Source organism: Mobula hypostoma, chromosome 4 (assembly GCF_963921235.1).
Source record: "Mobula hypostoma chromosome 4, sMobHyp1.1, whole genome shotgun sequence".
Classification (NCBI taxonomy): Eukaryota; Metazoa; Chordata; class Chondrichthyes; order Myliobatiformes; family Myliobatidae; genus Mobula; species Mobula hypostoma.
Window position 1 is genome coordinate 114,077,234 of NC_086100.1, and position 23,683 is coordinate 114,100,916.

The following is a 23,683-nucleotide window of genomic DNA, read 5'->3' on the forward strand; positions in this document are numbered from 1 at the left end:
AGACAGTATGGTGAATACAAAGTTCCATGTCTGCACTAAGAACATATTTCATTGCACTCTGTGGCACTAATTTTGTGCTACGTGGGTAATTTAAAAATAGTTCTGACTGCTTGAAACATGGCATATCTATGGCACTGTTGGCCCAGGAACAGAACCACCTTAATCTGACACATTTCCCCTTTTCCACAACAATCAATCCAAAGGATCACTCCTCATTCAATGAGGAAGGGTAGAATGTCATACTGGGAACACCCAGACCTACTGAAACTGCAACAGAGAGCTGTGGGCACAACCATGCACAAATAACAGGACAGAATGGATGGAGTTAATTGATCCCAATTAACCACCGTAGTGTGGCGGTTAGCACACCACAATTTCAACTCAGGGCGTTCTGGAGTTATGAGTTCATTTCCAGCACTGTTCTGTGTGGAGTCTCTGTACATCCTCCCCGTGGAATGCATGGGTTTTCCCCGGGTGCTCCAGGTTCCTCCCACAGTCCAAAGATGTACTGCATAGGTCATTATACATTGTCCCGTGATTCGGTTGTAAAATCAGGGTTGCATGTTCCTAGGGCAATGAGGCTCGAAGGGTCAGAGGAACCCACCCCGTGCTCTATCAATCTATCAATCCTACTGCTAATGGACCAGATGATCTGCAGTTCAGCAACATCAAGTCACGTTGGTCGTGGTAGTTAAACTGATAATGGGAGGAGGAGGGTCGAAGAAAATTCCCATCCTCGGTGATAGATCCAGCGTGTGTAAAACTTAATGTAATAACAGCCCCTTTAGCTCAAAGTACCAAGTGAATAGAGGAGTGGTAACCATGTGATCAATAGGAAGACTTTGGCAAGGGTTAGGGGTTTTGGTACAACGGAGGGGAATGTGGCAGTGGGCATACAAGGAGTAAATAATTTAAAGCAGACTCAGAGAGTGAATTGACTGGTTGCACTATGGCCCAGTATGGAAATGCCAATGCCCTTGAATGGAATAGCCCCTAAAAAGAAGCGGATACAGCCCATTCCATCATGGGTAAAGCCCTCCCCACCATTCAGCACATCTACATGGAGTGCTGTCCCAGCGAAGCAGCATCCATCATCAAGGACCCCCGCCACCCAGGCTATGCTCTCTTCTCGCTAGGAAAAAGGTACAGGGGCCTCAAGACGCTCACTCCCAGATTCAGGAACAGTTATTACTCCTCAACCATCAGGCTCTTGAACTTCACTCACCCCAACACAGAACTGATTCCACAACCTATGGACTCACTTTCAAGGACTCTACAACTCATGCTCTTGATATTTATTATTTTTGTTTTTTCTTTTTGTATTTGCATGGTTTGCTGTCTTTTGCACATTGGTTGTTTATTAGTTTTGTTGTGTGCGGTCTTTCATCAATTCTATTATGTTTCTTTATATTCACTGTGACTGCCCATAAGAAAATGAATTTCAGGGTTGTATATAGTGATATATATGTACTTTGATAATAAATTTACTTTGAACTTTGACCTTTAACCGTGACATAAGAAAATGGCATCAAATGGACTTACTGCAATCCATTGCCGGATCAGGAGGAGGAATCAAGCCATTTGTGCTTTCTGTCTGGTATTTTAAGAGACTGCTGTCATCTCATTCAACTGTTCTATGATCTTGCAGTGACCTTTTTTTGAAAAAAATGTTCTATGCCACAATCTCTCTTTCATAGGAATCACCCTATGTGATGCTGAAGAAAAATTATGAACAGTTTGAAGGAAATGACCAGTATGAAGGTTACTGTGTGGATCTGGCTGCAGAAATAGCTAAACATTGTGGCTTTAAGTACAAACTCTCCATCGTCCCTGATGGGAAATATGGTGCTAGGGATGCAGAGACAAAAGTTTGGAATGGAATGGTTGGAGAATTGGTATATGGGGTAAGAAAACAAAATATAGTGCATTTAATACATTTCATTCAATAATTACTCTGTGCTTAATAGATAAGACATGATTATCAAGAAAATAGGATTTTAATGAAGATTTAGCCATTATCAGAACCTGTGGAAATATAACTGTTTTCAGTCTATCTGAACATACAGAATATAAAGTAAGATGCTCTGTTCTGTTATTTACAGAAATGAACGAATCGAGATCATCATATGATAATGATTGCTAATTATATTTCCTAAAGTAATGAGATGCATTTATTGAAAGATGGATGTAAATTATTTTTCCATTGCAGGTTTGGTAGTACAAATCCAAACATGGGAATGACAAAAATTGCAGTGAATTTGCAATTAATCAACATTTGTTGAACAACATTTACCTCCGTGATGTTGGATCAAGCAGCCTTTTTGCACAGTATAATGACTAAATAAACATTATATCTTTAATATGCAAAAGATTTCACATCATTAAGAACAATAATTTGCATATTTTGGTTATGAAGTACATGTTGATTATAAAGTTGGGTGCAATGGAGAACTGGTTTTTTTTATTCCTTGAGTTAGAATAACACAAGCACTTCCTGACTTTATTGCACTTTACATTCATCAAAATAAATGTCTTTTCTACAGCAACTTTGGATTAGTAACCTTCAGATTAATATCTACAATGAAATACAGTAATACCAAAATTGGTAACAGGTAAATTGTAGCAGGTTGACTAATGGAAAAAATAGCCTAACAATTAAGTGGAAAATCTTAATTCAGAATAACATTGAAAAGTCTCAATGGAGTGGATGCGGAGAGGATGTTTCCTATGGTGGGGGAGTCTAAGACCAGAGGACACAGCCTCAGAATAGAGGGCATCCTTTTAGAATGGAGATGAGGAGGAATATCTTTAGCCAGAGAGTTGTGAATCTGTGGAATTTGTTTCCAAAGGCAGCTGTGAAGACCAAGTCATTGGGTATATTTAAGGTAGAGACTGATAGATTCTTGATTAATCAGGGCATGAAGGGATCTGGGGAGAAGGCACGAAATTGGGACTGAGAGGAAATACGGGTCAGCCATGATGAAATGGCAGAGCAGACTTGATGGGCTGAATAGCCTAATTCTGCTCCTTTATCTTATGGTCTTATTGTCCTAATCTGAATTGGATAATTACACTGAATTAACTTTTTTAAAATGTTAGAAGAGTGAAAACTACCAATAAATTTTTGTTCACAGAAATGATTTTGTCGGTGGTACAAACTAACTTACTAACAAAGTATAAAATGATTTCTGTGCTTTGTTGTTTCAGAAAGCAGACATTGCAGTAGCTCCCCTGACAATCACGTTGGTAAGAGAAGAGGTGATCGACTTTTCAAAGCCCTTCATGAGCCTTGGGATATCCATCATGATAAAGAAACCCCAGAAGTCGAAGCCAGGAGTATTCTCCTTTCTCGATCCACTAGCTTATGAAATCTGGATGTGCATTGTCTTCGCTTACATCGGGGTCAGCGTAGTTTTATTCTTGGTCAGCAGATTTAGTCCATATGAGTGGCACACTGAAGAATACGAAGATGGACGGGAAACACAAAGTAACGACCAAACTAATGAATTTGGGATATTTAATAGTCTCTGGTTTTCTCTGGGTGCCTTTATGCAGCAAGGATGCGATATTTCGCCAAGGTTGGTCACTCAAGCATTTTAGCTTTGTGCATTTTTTGGTCCCTATCTAATGCCACAGTGTGTGTGTATATATATATATTCACATTTGACAAAATAAAAGAAAAAATCTTGCCAAAAGATGAGCTTTTTGATCCTGAAGAGGGAAAACTATATGTAAAAAAAACAATATTTTTCAAATCAAAGAAGTACATGAATGGTGCACTGTTATGTCATTCGTGTATTTCCATTGTGATCTTATATGTACACCTGCTGCTGAGACCATAAAATGCATAAGGTTATAGTCATTATCGTCATCTTGGAGGGATACCGTGTTTTTGCTGCATATTCCCATTTCTCTCTCTACGGTTCATGTTTACATAACAAAGGCAAGTACAAGGAATGATCATAAAGGTAAGGATCTTTGGCCTAGTTAATTCATCAGCCATCTCATCATCCAATGTATGTTTTTATCCACACTGGTCTATTTATGGTTGGGTAAAGAAGGTGTTAATATCTTTATAAAAAGTTTACGTTGGAAGGTTCCTAGTTCTACACCTTCTTCATTGAGAAATGAGAAATTAATCTGTTCACTTGAAGAGGTCTTCTTTGAAACACTGAGATCTTCCAGAATTAAACATGCTAGCTTGAACCTTCTGAAGGGGTGAGCGAAGATAGAAGCATCTTTAGTTTTCAATGTACACTGGCATGCAAATGTTCGGGCACCCCTGGTCAAAATTTCTGTTACTGTGAATAGCTAAGTGAGTAAAAGTTGAACTGATTTCCAAAAGGCATAAAGTTAAAGATGACACATTCCTTTAATATTTTAAGCAAGAAATATTCAAAAAGTTCTATTCAAAAGGTTCAAAGGAACATCTAAACAAACCTGATGCATTCTGGAAACAAGTCCTGTGGACTGATGAAGTTAGAATAGAACTTTTTGGCCACAATGAGCAAAGGTATGTTTGGAGACAAAAGGGTGCAGAATTTCATGAAAAGAACCCCTCTCCAACTGTTAAGCACAGGGGTGGATCGATCATGCTCTGGGCTTGTGTTGCAGCCAGTGGCACGGGGAACATTTCACTGGTAGTGGGAAGAATGAATTACATAGAAAACATAGAAACATAGAAAATAGGTGCAGGAGTAGGCCATTCGGCCCTTCGAGCCTGCACCGCCATTTATTATGATCATGGCTGATCATCCAACTCAGAACCCAGCCTTCCCTCCATACCCCCTGACCCCTGTAGCCACAAGGGCCATATCTAACTCCCTCTTAAACATAGCCAATGAACTGGCCTCAACAGTTTGCTGTGGCAGAGAATTCCACAGATTCACCACTCTCTGTGTGAAGAAGTTTTTCCTAATCTCGGTCCTAAAAGGCTTCCCCTTTATCCTCAAACTGTGACCCCTCATTCTGGACCTCCCCAACATCGGGAACAATCTTCCCGCATCTAGCCTGTCCAATCCCTTTAGGATCTTATACGTTTCAACCAGATGCCCCCTCAATCTTCTAAATTCCAACGAGTTCAAGCCCAGTTCATCCAGTCTTTCTTCATATGAAAGACCTGCCATCCCAGGAATCAATCTGGTGAACCTTCTTTGTACTCCCGCTATGGCAAAAATGTCTTTCCTCAGATTAGGGGACCAAAACTGCACACAATACTCCAGGTGTGGTCTCACCAAGGCCTTGTACAACTGCAGTAGTACCTCCCTGCTCCTGTACTCGAATCCTCTCGCTATAAATGCCAGCATACCATTCGCCTTTTTCACCGCCTGCTGTACCTGCATGCCCACTTTCAATGACTGGTGTATAATGACACCCAGGTCTCGTTGCACCTCCCCTTTTCCTAATCGGCCACCATTCAGATAATAATCTGTTTTCCTATTTTTGCCACCAAAGTGGATAACTTCACATTTATCCACATTAAATTGCATCTGCCATGAGTTTGCCCACTCACCCAACCTATCCAAGTCACCCTGCATCCTCTTAGCATCCTCCTCACTGCTAACACTGCCACCCAGCTTCGTGTCATCCGCAAACTTGGAGATGCTGCATTTAATTCCCTCATCCAAGTCATTAATATATATTGTAAACAACTGGGGTCCCAGCACTGAGCCTTGCGGTACCCCACTCGTCACCGCCTGCCATTCTGAAAAGGTCCCGTTTATTCCCACTCTTTGCTTCCTGTCTGCTAACCAATTCTCCACCCACACCAATACCTTACCCCCAATACCGTGTGCTTTAAGTTTGCACACTAATCTCCTGTGTGGGAGCTTGTCAAAAGCCTTTTGAAAATCCAAATATACCACATCCACTGGTTCTCCCCTATCCACTCTACTAGTTACATCCTCAAAAAATTCTATGAGATTCGTCAGACATGATTTTCCTTTCACAAATCCATGCTGACTTTGTCCGATCATTTCACCGCTTTCCAAATGTGCTGTTATCACATCCTTGATAACTGACTCCAGCAGTTTCCCCACCACCGACGTTAGGCTAACCAGTCTATAATTCCCCGGTTTCTCTCTCCCTCCTTTTTTAAAAAGTGGGGTTACATTAGCCACCCTCCAATCCTCAGGAACTAGTCCAGAATCTAACGAGTTTTGAAAAATTATCACTAATGCATCCACTATTGGGGTATCAATTAAATACCAGCAAATTCTGGAAGCAAACATCACACCGTCTGTAAAAAAGCCAAACATGAAAAGAGGATAGCTTCCACAACAGGATAATGATCCTTAACACACCTCAAAATCCACAATGGACTACCTCAAGAGGCGCAAGCTGAAGGTTTTGCCATGGCCCTCACAGTCCCCCGACCTAAACATCATTGAAAATCTGTGGATAGACCTCAAAAGAGCAGTGCATGCAAGACGGCCCAAGAATCTCACAGAACTAGAAGCCTTTTGCAAGGAAGAATGGGCAAAAGTCCCCCAAACAAGAATTGAAGGACTCTTAGCTGTCTACAGAGAGCGTTTACAAGCTGTGATACTTGCCAAAGGGGATGTTACTAAGTACTGCCATGCAGGGTGCCCAAACTTTTGCTTCGAGCCCTTATCCTTTTTTGTTATTTTGAAACTGTAAAAGATGGAAATAAAAAAGTTTTCTTGCTTAAAATATTAAAGAAATATGTTATCTCTAACTTTATGCCTTTTGGAAATCAGTTCATCTTTTACTCACTTAGCTATTCACAGTAACAGAAATTTTGACCGGGGTGCCCAAACTTCTGCATGCCATTGTATATCTATTTAAATATATGTACCTATGGCTTTATTGATGTTAAATAGGTCTGAAAGCTACATACTGATCATCTTCCATGGCAGCATTTCTATTAGTTATTAAATAAGTAAAGGTTTACAGAGATTTATTTTAATGATTGTTATTAGCCACGTGCTGGATTCATAATACTTTAAGATCTGAGAGTAGAAACAAATGTTTAATAATTGTGAAGTGCATGCCTTACTTATAAAATATTTATATTTATATTGCCATGACTTTGTTTGTAGAAGAATAGAAATAAGATTCAGAAATGTCATTAAGCCATATTTTTGCTCTTAGAGTATCTAGAGAGGTAGCCCAGTCACATGTAGGTCAATTAAATGTTATTTACTTGGAACAATTCTGCATCTACAAATGTGCATTGTGTTTGACACTATCAGGCTAAGAAATGATAGATGTTAAGAAAATAATACTATGTCCTCCTTCAAAGAAGGGGACCATCCACCATCAACGTTGCCCTCAACTGCATCTCTTCCATTTCGTGCACACCTGCCCTCACCATATCCTCCTGCCACCCCACCAGGGATAGGGTTCCTCTTGTACACCTCTACCACCCATCCAGCTTCCATGTCCAGCACATAGGTCTCTGTAACTTCGCCATCTCCAACGGGATCCCATCACCAAGCATATCTCCCCCTCTCCTCCACTTTCTGCTTTCTCCAGGGATCACTCCCTACGTGACTCCCTTGTCCATTCGTCCCTCCCCACTGATCTCCCTCCTGGCACTTATCCTTGCAAGTGGAACAAGTGCTACACCTGCCCCTACACCTCCTCCCTCACTACCATTCAGGGCCCCAAACAGTCCTTCCAGTTGAGGTGACACTTCACCTGTGACTCTGTTGGGGTCACTTACTGTATCCGGTGCTCCTTGGAGTGGCCTCTTATATTGATGAGACCCGACATAGATTGGGAGACGGCTTTGCCAAACACCTACACTTCATCCACAAAAAAAAGTGGGATCTCCCAGTGGTTATCCATTTTAATTCCACTTTCCATTCCCCTCCCAACATGTAAGTCCATGGCCTCATTTTCCGTCACAATGAGGCCACACTCAGGTTGGAGGTGCCACACCTGGTATTCCATCTGTGTAGTCTCCAACCTGGACATTGACTTCTCACACTTCCAGTAATGCCCCCCTTCACTATTCCCCGTTCCCACTTCCCTCTTTCACCTTATCTCCCTAACTGCCTATCACCTTCCTCTGTGTTCCTCCCCATTTTCTGTATTCCATAGCCTTCTGTCCACTTCTATCAGTCTCCCCCTTCTCCAGCCCTGTATCTCTTTCTCCAATCAACTTCCCAGCTCTTTACTTCACCCCTCCCCTCTCAGTTTTCTGTCATTTTGTGTTTCTTCCTCCCCTCCCCCCACCTTCTTATCCTGACTCCTCACCTTTTTTTCTCCCGTCCTGATGAAGGGTCTCGTCCCGAAACGTCGACTGTATTCTATTCCATAGATGCTGCCTAGCCTGCTGAGTTTCTCCAGTGTTTTGTGTGTGTTGCTGCTATCTAACCAGAAATAATTTTGTTAATACACACACACACAAAATGCTGGGGAAACTCAGCAGGTCAGGCAGCATCTACTAAAAATGAATAGAATGTCAACATTTCAGGCCAAGACCCTTCTTCAGGACTGTGAAGGAAGTGGGGTAGATGCCAGAATAAAAAGGTGGGGTGAGGGGAAGGAGGCTAGCTGGAAGGTGATGTTGAAGCAAAGTGGGCGGGAAAGGTAAAGGGCTAGAGAAGAAGGAATTTGATAGAAGAGGAGAGTAGATGACAGGAGACGGCGACTCGCGGGATGGGGGAGCAGTGAAAGGCAGGTGAGAAGAAGTAAAAGGCCAGAGCAGAGAATTGAGGCACGGGGTGGGGTGGGGGCGGGGGAGGTGCAGAACTTCTGTTATTTTTAATAAGCAGAAGAGTTGAGGAATAATTCTGAGTTAAAGCTTTAATCTTCTTTAACATGCTATTAATCACACTTAACCATACGAGTTGGCGCCAGGTAAATAACCACCGTAGGTACCATTGCTCATGAGCTCATAATCTGACTGAAAAAATAGCTGCTTAGTTCTGTTCAACCCCAGTACAGACAGTATTTTCTTAGTGTTTTCTATTTTCATAGTCCGGGCTTTGAACAGGGTTTTTTGGCTTGGTTAAACTGCAGTAGGGACTTCAAACTCTGCTCTTTGGAAGCATGAGCTCATAGCAAATAAAATCTTTTTGTCATAAGAGGGCGCTGGTGGCGAGTGGACCCAAATGCAAGATGAAGACACTGAAGTACTTGGAACAGGACATGACTAGAGAACAGGTACAAGAACACAGAGTTGAGCTAGGACATTGGCTAGGCAAGCAGGACCAGGACAAGGAACTGGGAACTAGGAGCCTGGGCTTGGACTCCGAGCCAGAGACTGAACAAGGACCCAGAACCTGGGTCTTGACTCGGGCTCGGACTCCGGAACTAGGCGAAGACATGATGTGGTCTTGGGAACAAGAGACTCCTGGGCAGAACGAGGGAACTCCAGCACAGAACGAAGCACGTGGACAGGCCGAGAACACGAAACCTAGGCTTGGTACTCAGGAACAGCCGACCCTTGGACTTGGGACGACAGGAAGCTCGGAACCTTGGTGTTGGGGAGGACAGGAACACAGAGCTTTGCTCTAGAGCACGGGAACACAGAGCCTTGGCACAGGTTGCAGGGCAAGGCACTAGACGTAGGTTTCAGGGCAAGGCTTCAGAAGGAAGGGGAAGGGAAGAGAACAGTCCAGCCTCAGGGTAACGGCAAAGGCGGCCTGACTTACCCAACGGAGGCAAGGACAGGAAGGGACAGATCCAACCGCAGGGTAATGGCAAAGACAGCCTGATTTACCCCATGGAGGCGAGGACGGGATACTGACAAGATGAACCAGCCACCACACTTAAACCCAGGGCCACTTATATTCCCAGCCCCAAGACAAGCATCAGGTGCCTATGATTAAGCCCAACTGAAACAAGGGACAGCCGGAAGACCTGGAGTCCGGAGTCCAACCAACCAGACCATGAACCAGAACACAGACTTCACGGACTGGACCATGACACTTTTACTTCTTGCATATTTTCTCCTAATAGGGAGCTGAATGGGCTCCAGACAGCACCTCACCTTCACCCTGGTGCCACCAAGATCAGAAATTCAGCCTGATTAAACCATACAATTTAAATCCTATTGCCCACTCATATTCAGTCAAATGGATTGAAATCAATATTTCAGTCTTTATCATTTGGTAGAGTACTGTAAGAATTTTATGAAGATAGCAATGGTCACAAAATAAAGCAATTCCAATACCCAGTATGTTAACAAAATAGCAATGACTAATCCCACCTATTTTCAGAATGATTGCAGTGCCTTCAAGTAACCATAGGTATAACCTTTGACTAATTAGTTTAGATTGATTGAGAGTAGCTCACCGAAGTATCAACCTTCATACTGTATTATCTAGCAAGCTATGAGTGATATCTGACTGACTGCAGTAGTATCTGCTTGTGTTCTAGTTAATACCACTCCAATACTGGATATTACCTTAGCCCCATATTAACATTACAGCTCTGTATGTCACCAGAAGCCTGGACCTTTTCTACTGTTGTGGACTTCATACTCTTACTATGGAACAATAACGTTGTCACCTTGCAGTTCCTATGGGCATTTTATTGAACAAAATACAGGCTTACTCAATTTATTTTTGAATTTGCCTATCCAGTTATAGAGATAGCTGTTTAGCTGTATATCTACAACAAAGACAGACTATCCTTGTTTCTGATCAACTTCCACCTGACCATGTCATAGCATAAGCCAATGAGGACTGTCATGTCAAAATATTTGGGACTGTTGTATGATTTTGGTACTCGTTACTGTACATAAAAGGTAGTTCCTTGAGGCTGAGATCTATAGATAATGGTTTACTGAGAGTCCTATTATTTGCTCAATGGGTACTTGCTTAATTGGAGGCCATTATATTAGCATATTCAAGAGACAATTATACAGCCTGAGACAGAACAACCACTTTTCTCATCTGCTGGAAATCACACTAACGAGCTTGGCTACAAGCATTCTATAGCTCAGAAACCCCCTTCTAGTGAAAACAATTATGATCTCTTTTACCTGCTGGAAATGTAATCTCCCAAAAGCTCAGCCATCTCTACTGTCACACAGATATAGTAAAAGTTAAACATTTACAAGAGATGCAGAAAGTTGTACTTATAACTTCCAATCCTCACTGTTAACAGAAATTATCCCTGTGAGTCTTTTTAATTATCTCTCTTCCTTTCACATATGTACTTTATCTAAACTCTTTCTACTTGAATACAGTACCTCATAGATTCCTCAAATTGTATTTATGAAAACAATAAGGTTCGATTTTCCATTGAGAAGTGTTGTTAACTTTGTTATGTACCCCGTAACTGGGTTGCCAAACCAGCAGAAATGGATCACTCAGTTGGTGTCTGGATTACTGGAACTAAGAAAGTTTTATTAAAGAAATAAGCAACACAGTACTGTAATCAAAAGGATAATGAATACAACAGTTCAGCAATGATAAACACACATGTACACAGAATTAGGATAACAGGATCAATCAAGCTCTATCGTCGTCTAGGGGTAAATGACCAGTTTCAAAGTGACGCAAAGTTCAGTTCAATTGAGTTCAGTTCAGTTCACAGTAATCACTGCCATGGGAGAGAGAGAGAGAAAGCGAATGAATATTCAAAAACGGCTTCCACACAGACCTTCGATATTCCTCGCAGTCAGCTTTCGGGCGAGCCCTTTGTAATGTCTTCTGAGGTCACCGACTGTGACCCCTCCGTTCCTCTACTGTGAACCTGGCACCTAGGCAAGGGCGGACACACACCAGGTTCCCACCGATCATTCCTTTCCAGCCAGTGCGTCTATGGCTTGGTCCCGCGACCAGCCCTCCAAAAACTCCCACCGACTTGTGGGAGACGCACCGCTTCCAGGGTCTCGTTACCTCGGGGTGTCGTGTGTGTCTTGCCTCAGCGAACCTGTCCCTTTTTATCCCCCTGCTGGGGTATCGCCTGTCCATCACATCAAACAGTTCAGGATTCAAAGAGGAGCCGGTCTTGACAATTCCCAGACCGCTGTCTCCTTCCGTTAAGCTCTCCCGTCTCTTCATTAACATTTCCAAATGCTGCTCCATTGTCTTTACTTATCTCTCTCTCATGAAGACAGGTGGCAGATCAACTGTTGATCCCACTGGTGATAGCACAGGACAGTCAATATCTTAGTCTATGTGTACTTTCGTCACACCCCTCACCTTTAAGGATTTTTACCGGGGTAAAAATTACAAACATGAATACATTATTTGATACACATCTTTACCAGCTATTTGGCTAATACAGCGAGTTTTAAGTTGTCAACACCTGGCAGACAGTCAGCCAGCACATTTTCTGTTCCTTTTATATGTGTTATTAATAATCTCTTAGACCAGGCTCCAACTTAGCAAACTTCATAGTGACCAAAAACACTGATGAATTGCGATCAATGTAACCTCTCATTGGGTTTCGTCCCGGACCACAATAACAAGGGTTGTCCCATTCCGACTTAGTTTTCTCTCACAAGAGCTTAGTAGGAGGGGGAGGGGTAGTAACCGCAGAGTTATTGCAAAACTTCCTACAGTACCCCACCATCTCCAAGAGCCTTCTGAGGGCCCTCTTATCTGTCGGGGTTGGGATGTCAGAGATAGCCTGCACTTTAGCTTGCATCGCTGCCAGCTGCCCCTGTGTCATCACAATTCCCAGATAAGTGACCTTCGTGTGGCCGAACTCATTTTTTTCAAGGTTCACTATCAAGCCGGCTTCAGACAGCTGTATCATATGGCCAATACACACTTCTGTGTTTGTTAGCCCTTTCGTCACTGAATTACTCATTCTATAGGGCTGTTGCTCACTAGGCTGGCCTAGTGTAACAAACACCACCCAACGTCCCAGTTCTTTGCATCGCCTCGGGACAATCAAACACACGTGTGCGAGCCGTTTAATTACTTCTCCTAAAGAGTCGCTTTGTTTGGGGATTAAGGGAGAGACCTTATCAGCAGAGCTGGCCAAAACAATAGCCTTCTCCCATCTGGTCGATACCATACTCATCTTTTCAAAATGGTTTTTTTCTCTTATCGGGGGACCCTAGCTTCATTGATTTCCGCGCTAACATCGACTAGGTTTGTTAGCATATCAAAAGCCTGTGACCGTCTCAGTTCGCGTCTGCCATGATCAATAACATCCTTCCTCCTGGGCAGCCGGTAAACCTCTTTCATGATTCCACCAACTGTTTCCTCCAGCACCGCAAAATGTCCACCGGGGGGTACCTTGTGGGCCAGGTTAAAAATCTCGTCCCCAGAGATTTTTGGCACCATCCCCCATTCCTCATCTGCGGTACTTGGTCTCCCTTCCTTCCCTAGCACCTCCCCCTTCACACCATAGCCTACTGGCTCTCTCCCTAACTCTGTTTCACAGCGAGCTGTTTCCTCGTCTTGCTCCTGTGCCTGTATAAAGTCCTTCTTTTCTAATGATAAATCTTTCTTAATTTCTCCACTTCCTCCTGTTTCATTACGTTCCTTCTTTTCACTTTCTACCCCCTTCTCGTACAAGGCTGGCATAAACGTCTCAGCTAAATTCACTTCGGCAGTCCCGGGATGAACCTGTGAGTCCATGGGCGGGGCCTCAATGCTGGCAGGCTGACCTGTCAAGCTCACTGTCGAGAACACAATTCCCCCGGCGAGGTCATTACTGAGCAAGACTTCCACGCCTTTCATCGGTAATTCGGGCCTCACCCTGATCGTGACTAGTCCAGAGACCAAGTTGCTTTGTAGGTGTATCTGGTGCAAAGGGACTGCCTTTGTCCCTTCCCCAATACCTTTTACCTTGATCTCCCCAGTCTGGGTCTCTGAGCTAAACTCTAATACACTCTTCAGTATCAGTGACTGACACGGTCCCGTGTCTCTCCCGATCCGCACTGGAACTGGGTTTAGCCCCTCCTTCACTGACACCAATCCAGCCGAGATAAACCTCTCGCGGCCTTCCTGAACTTTGGCAGACCTGTCCTCTCCTAGCGGTTCGTTTACCAGCTCGATACAGCCAGTCAAAATCGCCGTTTTTCCTTTTCCCGTCTCCTTCTTTGGGGCAAAGCACCTGGACGCAAAGTGTCCAACTTTCCCACAATTATAACAGACGACCCCAGGAGACTTCCTACCAGACAGCTCCTGGTCTACCTTATCCTTCTCACTAGTCCCTGGCTTATTTTCTGACTTTTCTGGCGGACTCTCCCCACCGTCCTGACTACCTTTCTGGTAGCCTTTACTCGGGGCAGACTTCATTTTATGCGTCAACGCGTACTCATCCGCTAACTTAGCAGTTGCGGCTAACGTGGCTGCCTCTTTCTCATCTAGGTAGGGTCTCATACCCTCAGGGACACAACCTTTAAACTGCTCAATCAGGATCAGCTGTAGCAGTCTGTCATAATCCCCCTCTACCCCCTTCGAGGCGCACCAACGCTCACAATATGTCTGCATCTCACGGGCAAACTCTAAATACGTGCGGTCCCACTGCTTCCTCGCATTCCAGAACCTCTGCCAGTATGCCTCCGGGACCAACTCATAAATCCTGAGGATGGCCTCTTTCACCACCTCATACCTTTGGGCATCTTCTGCGGACAAAGCTGAGTAAGTTTGTTGGGCTTTCCCTTTCAGTACACTCTGAAGCAAAACATCCCACTTATCCCTCGGCCAGTCCTGACTTGTAGCAACTTTTTGGAAATGGAGGAAGTACTGGTCCACCTCGGTATCATCAAATGGGGGAACCAGCCTAACCTCCTGGGTCGCCCGGTACCCTCCACCTTGGTTCGGCACGGGCCCCTGCTCTGCCCTTATCTTTAACTTCTGCAGCTCAAATTCCCTTTCCTTCTGTTTCTCCTCTCGCTCCAACTGCCTCTCTCTCTCTTGCCGATGTAACTGTCTCTCTCTCGCCGTTGTAACTGTCTCTCTCTCTCCTGCCTTTCTAACTGTTTCTCTTCGTGTTCTAACTGCTGTATCCGGAACTCGTGCTCGAGTCTCAGTTTTTCAAGCTGCACCTGTACCGCGTCTCCAGCAGGTTTTTCAATAGACACTACCTCCAGCTCCCCTTGGCGAAACATACCTTTAGATACATAGTGCTCTACGATAGCTCTGTACATCTCCTCTCTCCTCATTGTCGACTTCCCCTTAACAAGATTCAACCGTTTGGCCACAGCTGCCAATTCCGCTTTCCTGGAATCCTCTAATGCCTCCAAGGTCGGCGCCTTTAGAAATTCCTCAATCTCCATTTCCGCTGTTTGCCTTTTCTTTCTTTCGGCAATTTTAACCCAATCAATTTACTCCGTCCCAAATTTAGCGTTCAAAATCGCGGACGAGAACCCCACTTATGTTATGTACCCAGTGACTGGGTTGCCAAACCAGCAGAAATGGATCACTCAGTTGGTGTCTGGATTACTGGAACTAAGAAAGTTTTATTAAAGAAATAAGCAACACAGTACTGTAATCAAAAGGATAATGAATACAACAGTTCAGCAATGATAAACACACATGTACACAGAATTAGGATAACAGGATCAATCAAGCTCTATCGTCGTCTAGGGGTAAATGACCAGTTTCAAAGTGACGCAAAGTTCAGTTCAATTGAGTTCAGTTCAGTTCACAGTAATCACTGCCATGGGAGAGAGAGAGAGAAAGTGAATGAATATTCAAAAACGGCTTCCACACAGACCTTCGATATTCCTCGCAGTCAGCTTTCGGGCGAGCCCTTTGTAATGTCTTCTGAGGTCACCGACTGTGACCCCTCCGTTCCTCTACTGTGAATCTGGCACCTAGGCAAGGGCGGACACACACCAGGTTCCCACCGATCATTCCTTTCCAGCCAGTGCGTCTATGGCTTGGTCCCGCGACCAGCCCTCCAAAAACTCCCACCGACTTGTGGGAGACGCACCGCTTCCAGGGTCTCGTTACCTCGGGGTGTCGTGTGTGTCTAGCCTTAGCGAACCTGTCCCTTTTTATCCCCCTGCTGGGGTATCGCCTGTCCATCACTTCAAACAGTTCAGGGTTCAAAGAGGAGCCGGTCTTGACAATTCCCAGACCGCTGTCTCCTTCCGTTAAGCTCTCCCGTCTCTTCATTAACATTTCCAAATGCTGCTCCATTGTCTTTACTTATCTCTATCTCCTGAAGACAGGTGGCAGATCAACTGTTGATCCCACTGGTGATAGCACAGGACAGTCAATATCTTAGTCTATGTGTACTTTCGTCACAACTTAAACACTATCTATCTCTCAAGCCATGTGAAGTCTTATAACAGCAGGATGGAGACCGCACTTGAGTCTTGTACTCCGTGTTTTCAGGCTTTTGTACCTTCTGCCCAATAAGAGGGGAGAAAAGAATTTTCTGGGTGTGTGGGAATTTTGATTATGCTGCCTGCTTTACAGAGGCAGCAGTTCTAACCAGCATACAGTAAATGGCAGGGACTGTAGAAGCATTAATATACAAAAGGACCTAGGGGTGCATGTTCATAGTGTCCTGAAAATGATGGCGCAGGTGGATAGGGCAGTGAACATGTTTAAGTTGCTTCCCTTCATTGACAAAGGTACTGAGTATCAGAGTTGGAACATCGCTGTTGCAAGACATCAGTTAGGCCACACTTGATATATTATGTGTAGTTCTGGTCACCATCCTATAGAAAGGATCTGGTAGTGCTAGAAAGAGTGCAGAAAAGATTCACTGGGGTGTTGTTGGATTTGAGGGCTTTCATTATGATAAGAGATTAGATAGACTGGGATTATTCTCACTGGAGGCTGAGCTATGAACTTATTGAGGTTTATAAAATAGTGTAAGGTGTAGATAGTGCAGACAGTATTTTTCCTAAGGTGGGAAAAGCCTAAAACTAGAGGTCATAAGTTGAAGGTGAGAGAAGAGAAACTTAAAGGAGATCTGAAGGTTAAGTTTTCCCCCACAGATGTTGATTGTTTTATGGAACAAGCTGACAAAAAGGAATTTGGAGAGGCAGGTGCAATCACAATGTTCGGACAGGCACATGGATAGGAAATGAATAGAAACGCATGGGCTAAATACATGGGAGAATGGGATTAATGTAGATAGGCATCTCATTCAGCATGGATACATCAAACCATGCTACTTCCTGTTTCCATGCTGTGACTCTGGAAGAATGTTACTATACACCATATACAAAACAGTGACCAGATCCCTCCGTAAACAGCTTTGAATTTAGCCTCAATACAAATGGTTTAATTTGAGCATCTTATCCTTCCAAAATTTGATCAGTTTCTTCATCAAATTCTTGCCTAATTTCCTAGCAAAACATTGTCCCTTACACTGAGTTGCACATAGATTGTTTTGTAAGAGAATTAGAGTTAAGGTTAGAAATTGAACAGAAACACTTCGGTTGAGAATAATTAAATACTAGCTCCTGTAGGAAAGAAACATTAAAACACCCTTATTGTCATACTTAAAGTCAAATTCAATGTATTTAAAGCATATCTGTATTTTTTCCTTCTAAAAGGCTATGACAGGTGAGGCCACTTTACTTTCTGATAATTTTTGAAATTTAGTACAATATGTTGGAGTTGATACATTCATGTTACCAAGTTATAAGCATCTTTACATATACTGTCAAAGGGAGTATTACTGTAGACTCCTAACACTTTTACTTTACTTTTATTAGGTCAGTACTTAATGTAAAATTTAGAAAAAAAAGACTCCCATAATATTACTTTATTATTAAAAACCATGTTTTAGTAGCTGATGAAAGACCATGATAGTGAGAAATATTTGATGGATCAGAAACCATACATATCTGATGTTTGCTGAGTTTAAGATTGCCAGTCCAATAATGGGGTTTTGGCTGAGTTCGATGATCTCACCATGGTAGATGTTCTCATTTATTCAGCCATTGTTGTTTATATATAGGAATCATATCTGGGACGTTAATGTTTTACAACATCACAGTAGCAATACTCTAGTTGTTGCATCATATGCATAATAGCTGCTTACAGAAAATAATGAATATGCACATTAAATATTTTAACAACAGGAATCCTTGGATTAGTACAAGTGTCCCGATTTTTATGTTCACATGGTTGAATTGCCTCCTGACACTGACTATTTGGATTTATCTATGAAATTTAGCCATTTCTGCAAAGTAGCATAATGACTGTTGCATTTGAACTACAACATTAAAGATCAACCCATTTAAAATTAGTGATGAGACCTGACTTAAGGGTATTATGTACAGCTGTTTGCTATGTTTACTTGATTTTTAGTACAGAACTAAAAATTTTAGTTTTTAAGTTGATAAGTTAGTGGAAAAGCTATCTCTGGCTATCTGAAGAGATGGGACTGAGCAAGTCTATGGTTTAGTAATGAAATAAATATGGTAACTAAGGGCACGTTTAGAAACACCAGCAATTCAGTGGCCCTTGTTTTGGTTAGAAGTTTACAGTTTTAAATAAAAAAAATAATATGGATTGTTTTAGGATATTTGTCACAAATAACCCTATGGGAATTGACATAGATTCTTTTTTCATGAACTTAATTAAAAGAAATTTAACTTATGTTCTTATCTTTTATACCAGAGCAAGGGAGACACAAATGTACTTTTCGATGCTGCAAAAAGCCTTGGATTTCTGAGTTGATTTTGCTTTCACATAACCTGTGAATTTACAACAGTTTTGTTCTACATGCTTGCTTGCCTCTATTTCTTTTACAAAATGTTTGGTTTTGGTAAATTATAAATGGATTTTTAAAGTTGCTTACCGAATGCTGAGCGTTTGAATTTTTTGCAGACTGAATTTTCAGTATGATACATGGCTTTTCACATCTGTGTGTAACAACTGTTTGTGGGTGTCACTGAATGTGTTCAATGTTTTTTTTCCAGGTTAGGTGACGATAGTCATTCAGGCGTTTGTTCTAGTTTTTCACTTTCAGACTATACCCTGTATATACAGTATAGTAATCATACACCTGTCTTCATCTATCCTATGAATGTAACATATGAATTATGATTAGGGATGACTAATCTTGTTTTCATCTGGCTTATCCTCATATTTCCAGCAGATGTTACTGACAGGAGCATCGTTTTACTGTTTATTGGGCTAAGTGAAACTCTTCACTATAGAGAGTACACTTTTACTTATGTACTGCTATAACACTGTTGGTGTGTAGGGCAGTAATAAGGTCTCCCATCTCTGTCTGTCCATGTCATCACACTCAGATGTAGAAGGAGACTTCATTGCTGTTTCCATAACAATTTGTTTTGACCAGTCTGGATTGCTAGCCCTGAGCTGAATCCCTGAACCTGGAGGACCAGTGGACCACTCTTAGTCTGGCCTTTACCTTTTACCCTGTTTGGCATGGATTACCCAACCAAGAGCCCAACCACAAGGCCCTGACTCTAGCCAACATAGCTCTCTGGTCATCGAGGCACGAAAGCCTCCAAACCCTATGACAAGGTTGTGGTCCTTCTGGAGGAGTACACTTTAACAACACTAAAAATGTTACGGTTACATTCTCCACAGAAAGAAATGAAATTCTTTTTAAATGATCTTATAAGTAGCCAGCATATACAGTAATGTGCTTCCTTGTGCTTTAATGCTATGTTCAATATCATGTGATTGTTTACTCTGCTTCAATGAAGACATTTCATTCTATAAATCCATTTCACACTTGTTATTAGATCCCTGTCGGGGCGTATTGTTGGAGGTGTATGGTGGTTCTTTACCTTGATCATAATATCATCATATACGGCTAACTTAGCTGCTTTCCTGACGGTCGAACGGATGGTGTCACCTATTGAAAGTGCGGAGGACCTTGCTAAGCAAACTGATATTGCGTACGGAACTTTGGATGCTGGATCAACAAAAGAATTCTTTAGGGTAAGATAGGGGTATTTATATCCCTGTGTTTTGTTTTAGCTGCGGCAGAATTACTTTGCATATGGTTGGGCTGAGAACAGAATCATTTCTATTAAGCATAACACTGTTAATGCAAAGGTTTTGCTTATGGTGACAGTTTCTATTTTTTATTATAACAGTCAATAAGGATCAAATCATATTGATTTTCCATTGGGCAAGGATTCTTCATCCTTTAGTCAATATCTTTTAAAATAAGTAGATTATCAGATGATTACAACATAGTACTGGTAAGAACTTACCTACCATGTCTACTGTGTTTATTTATCAATAGTAACTAAATGTCAAGATAGTTCACTGGCCGTCAATAAAATGTCCTGAATTCACAATGATGGCTGGTGGTGGGACTAGAAAAATAACACCAGTCAATCAGAGGCAATGGCACATTATTTGGTTATAGCCTGTAGGTATTTGTTCTGTTGATGGATTGTTACTAGAGTGTTTCCGAACATTGACATCCTCATTATTGGAAAAGGAATCAAATATCACAGTATCATTCAAGAAAAGAAAGGAATGCAGAATAAGAAAATTTGAATTCCAGTATACTCCCTGGTTATTAAGGAGACTGCTGAGTGTATGTTCATGGTCTTCTGCAGCTATAGCCTCCACTTCAGGGTTCAACGTGTTGTGCTTCCAGAGATGCTCTTCTGCACATCATTGTGTAACATATTGTTGCCTTCCTGACATCTTGAACCAATCTGGCCATTCGCCTCCAACTTCTGTCATTAACAAGGTGTTTTCAACCATAGAACTGCTGCTCATTGGATGTTTTTGTTTGTTTTTCACACCATTCTCTGTAAACTCTAGTGACTGTTCAGCATGAAAATCTCCGGAAATCAGCAGTTTCTGAGATATTCAAACCATCCCTGCTGGTACCAACAATCATTCCACGGTCAAAGTCACTCGGATCACGTTTCTTCCCCACTCTGATGTTTGGTCTGAACAACAGCTGAATCTCTTGACCATGTCTGCGTGCTTTTATGCATTGAATTTCTACCATGTGATTAGATATTTGTGAGTAGGTGTATGGTGTACTTAATAAAGTGGCCACTGAGTGTATTTCCTTGTTATGTAACAGACTCAAAAGTCTTCAGGACAGATGTTTAGCAGTTGAAATATTTGCATCAATGGATCTAAATAATTCTTAAAACGTCAAAACCTCATTTACTCAAAATACTGCAGATGTTGGAAATATGAACATAACCTAAAAATGAATAAATAGTTGACATTTTGGGCCAAGACCCTTCAAATGCTGTGTGAGGCAGTATTAGTGGAGAGAGAAACAGAGTTAATGTTCTAAATGTTTCATTCTCACACCGGAACTAGGTATGTTTAGAGGTGAAAATATATTAAGTGGCAGAGAATTTTGAGGAGAGGAGAGAAAGTAAGGAAGGCTACACTAGAGAACTCAATTGAAGTTAATAATTTTTTGTATTCATTTTTATTGTCAAGGCAATTATTGCTCATCTTTCATTGCCCTTAGAAGGAAATGGTAAACTGTCTTCTAAAACTGCTGCAGTCACTGTCTTTATTCCAGTGAGGAGGGCATTCCAGGATCTAGCGGTATATTTCAGTTTTAGGATGCTCTGTGATCTTGACAAAAGATAGTGAAGGGGGAACGATCATAAAAGTTTGACAGGAAGGGAGAGAAAATACATGTTGAAGTAAATAACAGAGCTGTAATGCTCAGTAAGTAAAAAGATAGATGGTGAGGGAATACAATCTCAAAATTAAAGTTTGGCCTTTCAGGACAGAGATGAAATATCTTTACTGGATGGTCATGGTTCTTCGAACTCTCTACACAAGTGCAGTGGAGGTTTAGTCACTGAATATGTTTAAGACAGATATTCATTGGTTTTTTGAGAGTAATGGAATGAAAATTATGGGATTAATACAGGAAAATTTGTTGAGGTTAAAGATGAGCTATGAACTCATTGAATAGTGGAGCATGTGCTAAGGGCTAACTGGTTTGTTTCTTTTGTTCTTACACTGAGTAAAAGGTCATTAAGGCAGCTGGGGTTTGGACACTGCCTTGAGGTGATCCTGCAGTAATGTTCTGAAGCTAGCATAGTTCATCTCCAACAAATACAATGATCTTTCTTTGTATGAAGTATGAGTGTTTTCTCATTATTGTCCATTGACTTTAATTTTACTCTGAGGCTCCATGTGTCACATTTTGTCAAATGCTGTCTTGTTGCCAAGAGCAGTTAGTCTAACCTCACCACTGGGATTTTGCTGTTTGGTCCATGCTTGGATCAAGATTGTGATGAGGTCAAGAGCTGAGTGATCCTGACAAAACACACTGAGTTAACATGCATGAGCAGATTCTTGTGTGTAAGGGTTGCTGAATACACAGTAATATTTGAAATTAACAAAAATGTAGTGATGATACTGGAAATCTGAAATAAGGGTGCTAGAAATGGTGGTTTCACAAAACTCTTGTACTTGATGTTGTGTCCGAAGGTTGTGATGTGTCTTAATTGGAAGATAGGGCATGCGTGTAGTACTGTACAAAGCAGGTACCTAACCTGGAAATTTATCTCCCCTATATACTGTACATGACACCAGATTACATCATGAACAGTGAATGCAGGGTAACACCTCAAAAGGATTGTATATAAATCATGCTTACTATGGAAACTGAGTTCCTGGCTCCAGAAGTTGGGAACAGAAGATATTAAAAAAAAGGAAGGAGTTGTATATCTTTAATTGAAAAGGTCCTGTGGGAGGGGAAATGGTGAAGATAGAAGAATAACTAAGAGCATCGTGGAAGCAAAAGACTTTCTCTGTAAAGGCAGGGGGAGGGCAAGATATGTTGGGCAATGGTAACGCTTTCGAAATGATAGAAATTCTAAGGGATAATCCAATGAATGTTAAGACTTCTGGTGTAGAAAATTAGTTTACTCAGAATATTGGTAAATTCTAGAACTGCAACATACCTAGTAGGGGTGGGGATGTAGCACACCATTGATAGGATTATTGTAATAATGAATGTAAAAGAGACTGAGGAACAGAGAATGGAATGGAGGTTATATAGGAAGCAAAACTGGAAGAAGTCAAGCGCAAACATGAGAAAATCTGCAGATGCTGGAAATTGGAAACAACATACAGAAAATGCCAGAGGCAAATTAGCAATGAGTGGAATGGGCTTGTATTGGTTACTTAGTACTAGTCTATTGGCAAAATAGGAAAGTGGAGGAATGAAAGGGTGAGTCTGACATGCACTTCCTGAAGGTAGCAACTGGGTGGAAATTAAAGACCTTTCACTTTATCCTTAATCAGAAACCCAACTAGCTCTCTTCCATTACATCCTTCTCCTGATTATACTTAGTTTCAGTGAAGATACTCCACTCACTTTCTCCAAATAAATGTGCTATTGTGAAAATCTGTAAGGGTACAAGCTAATGCTAACTTCATCAAGTATCTAAAACTTATCTCCTTCATCCCCCTTTATCAGGTAGATTATTGTATTAACAGTGCCACTTCTAGCTCTTATCCTGAACTAGGAAATGTCATTATGTTTGGTGTAAATTTCTCCCTTGCTCTCACATTGTCCACCTCTGACTTGACCCTTCTCTTCCTTCACCTCTCTTTCAGTGCCATAACCTTCTCAACAGCACCTGAGATGAACAATAATTGCAAGCCTTACTAACAATGGCCATATCTCAAAAATGAAGTTTTAATAAACAGTCCAGTCTGAAATATTGTCCAGCTTCCTGCTGTCATTTTACTTCCCCACTTTCACCCGCTCTGAATTCTCTGTTTTTCTTTCTCCCCTACACTGCTTCATTGTCAGAATAAACACATTTTGGCTCCCGGGCAATGACACTTTGAATAAATGCTGTTGCTAAGCATTTCTGACATCTTTA

General features: G+C 41.8%; 1 protein-coding gene across 7 annotated transcripts in view; it reads left to right on the forward strand.

Annotated features, from left to right (window-relative positions):
• gria2b (glutamate receptor, ionotropic, AMPA 2b) overlaps positions 1–23,683 on the forward strand; it is a 142,032-nt gene that overhangs the window by 105,987 nt on the left and 12,362 nt on the right. For all 7 annotated transcript variants that reach the window (XM_063046396.1, XM_063046397.1, XM_063046399.1 and 4 more), the window contains 3 exons: positions 1,698–1,904; positions 3,208–3,578; positions 19,580–19,778. In XM_063046396.1, the coding sequence (XP_062902466.1) occupies positions 1,698–1,904; positions 3,208–3,578; positions 19,580–19,778 (777 nt within the window). The remainder of the gene's footprint in view (positions 1–1,697; positions 1,905–3,207; positions 3,579–19,579; positions 19,779–23,683) is intronic.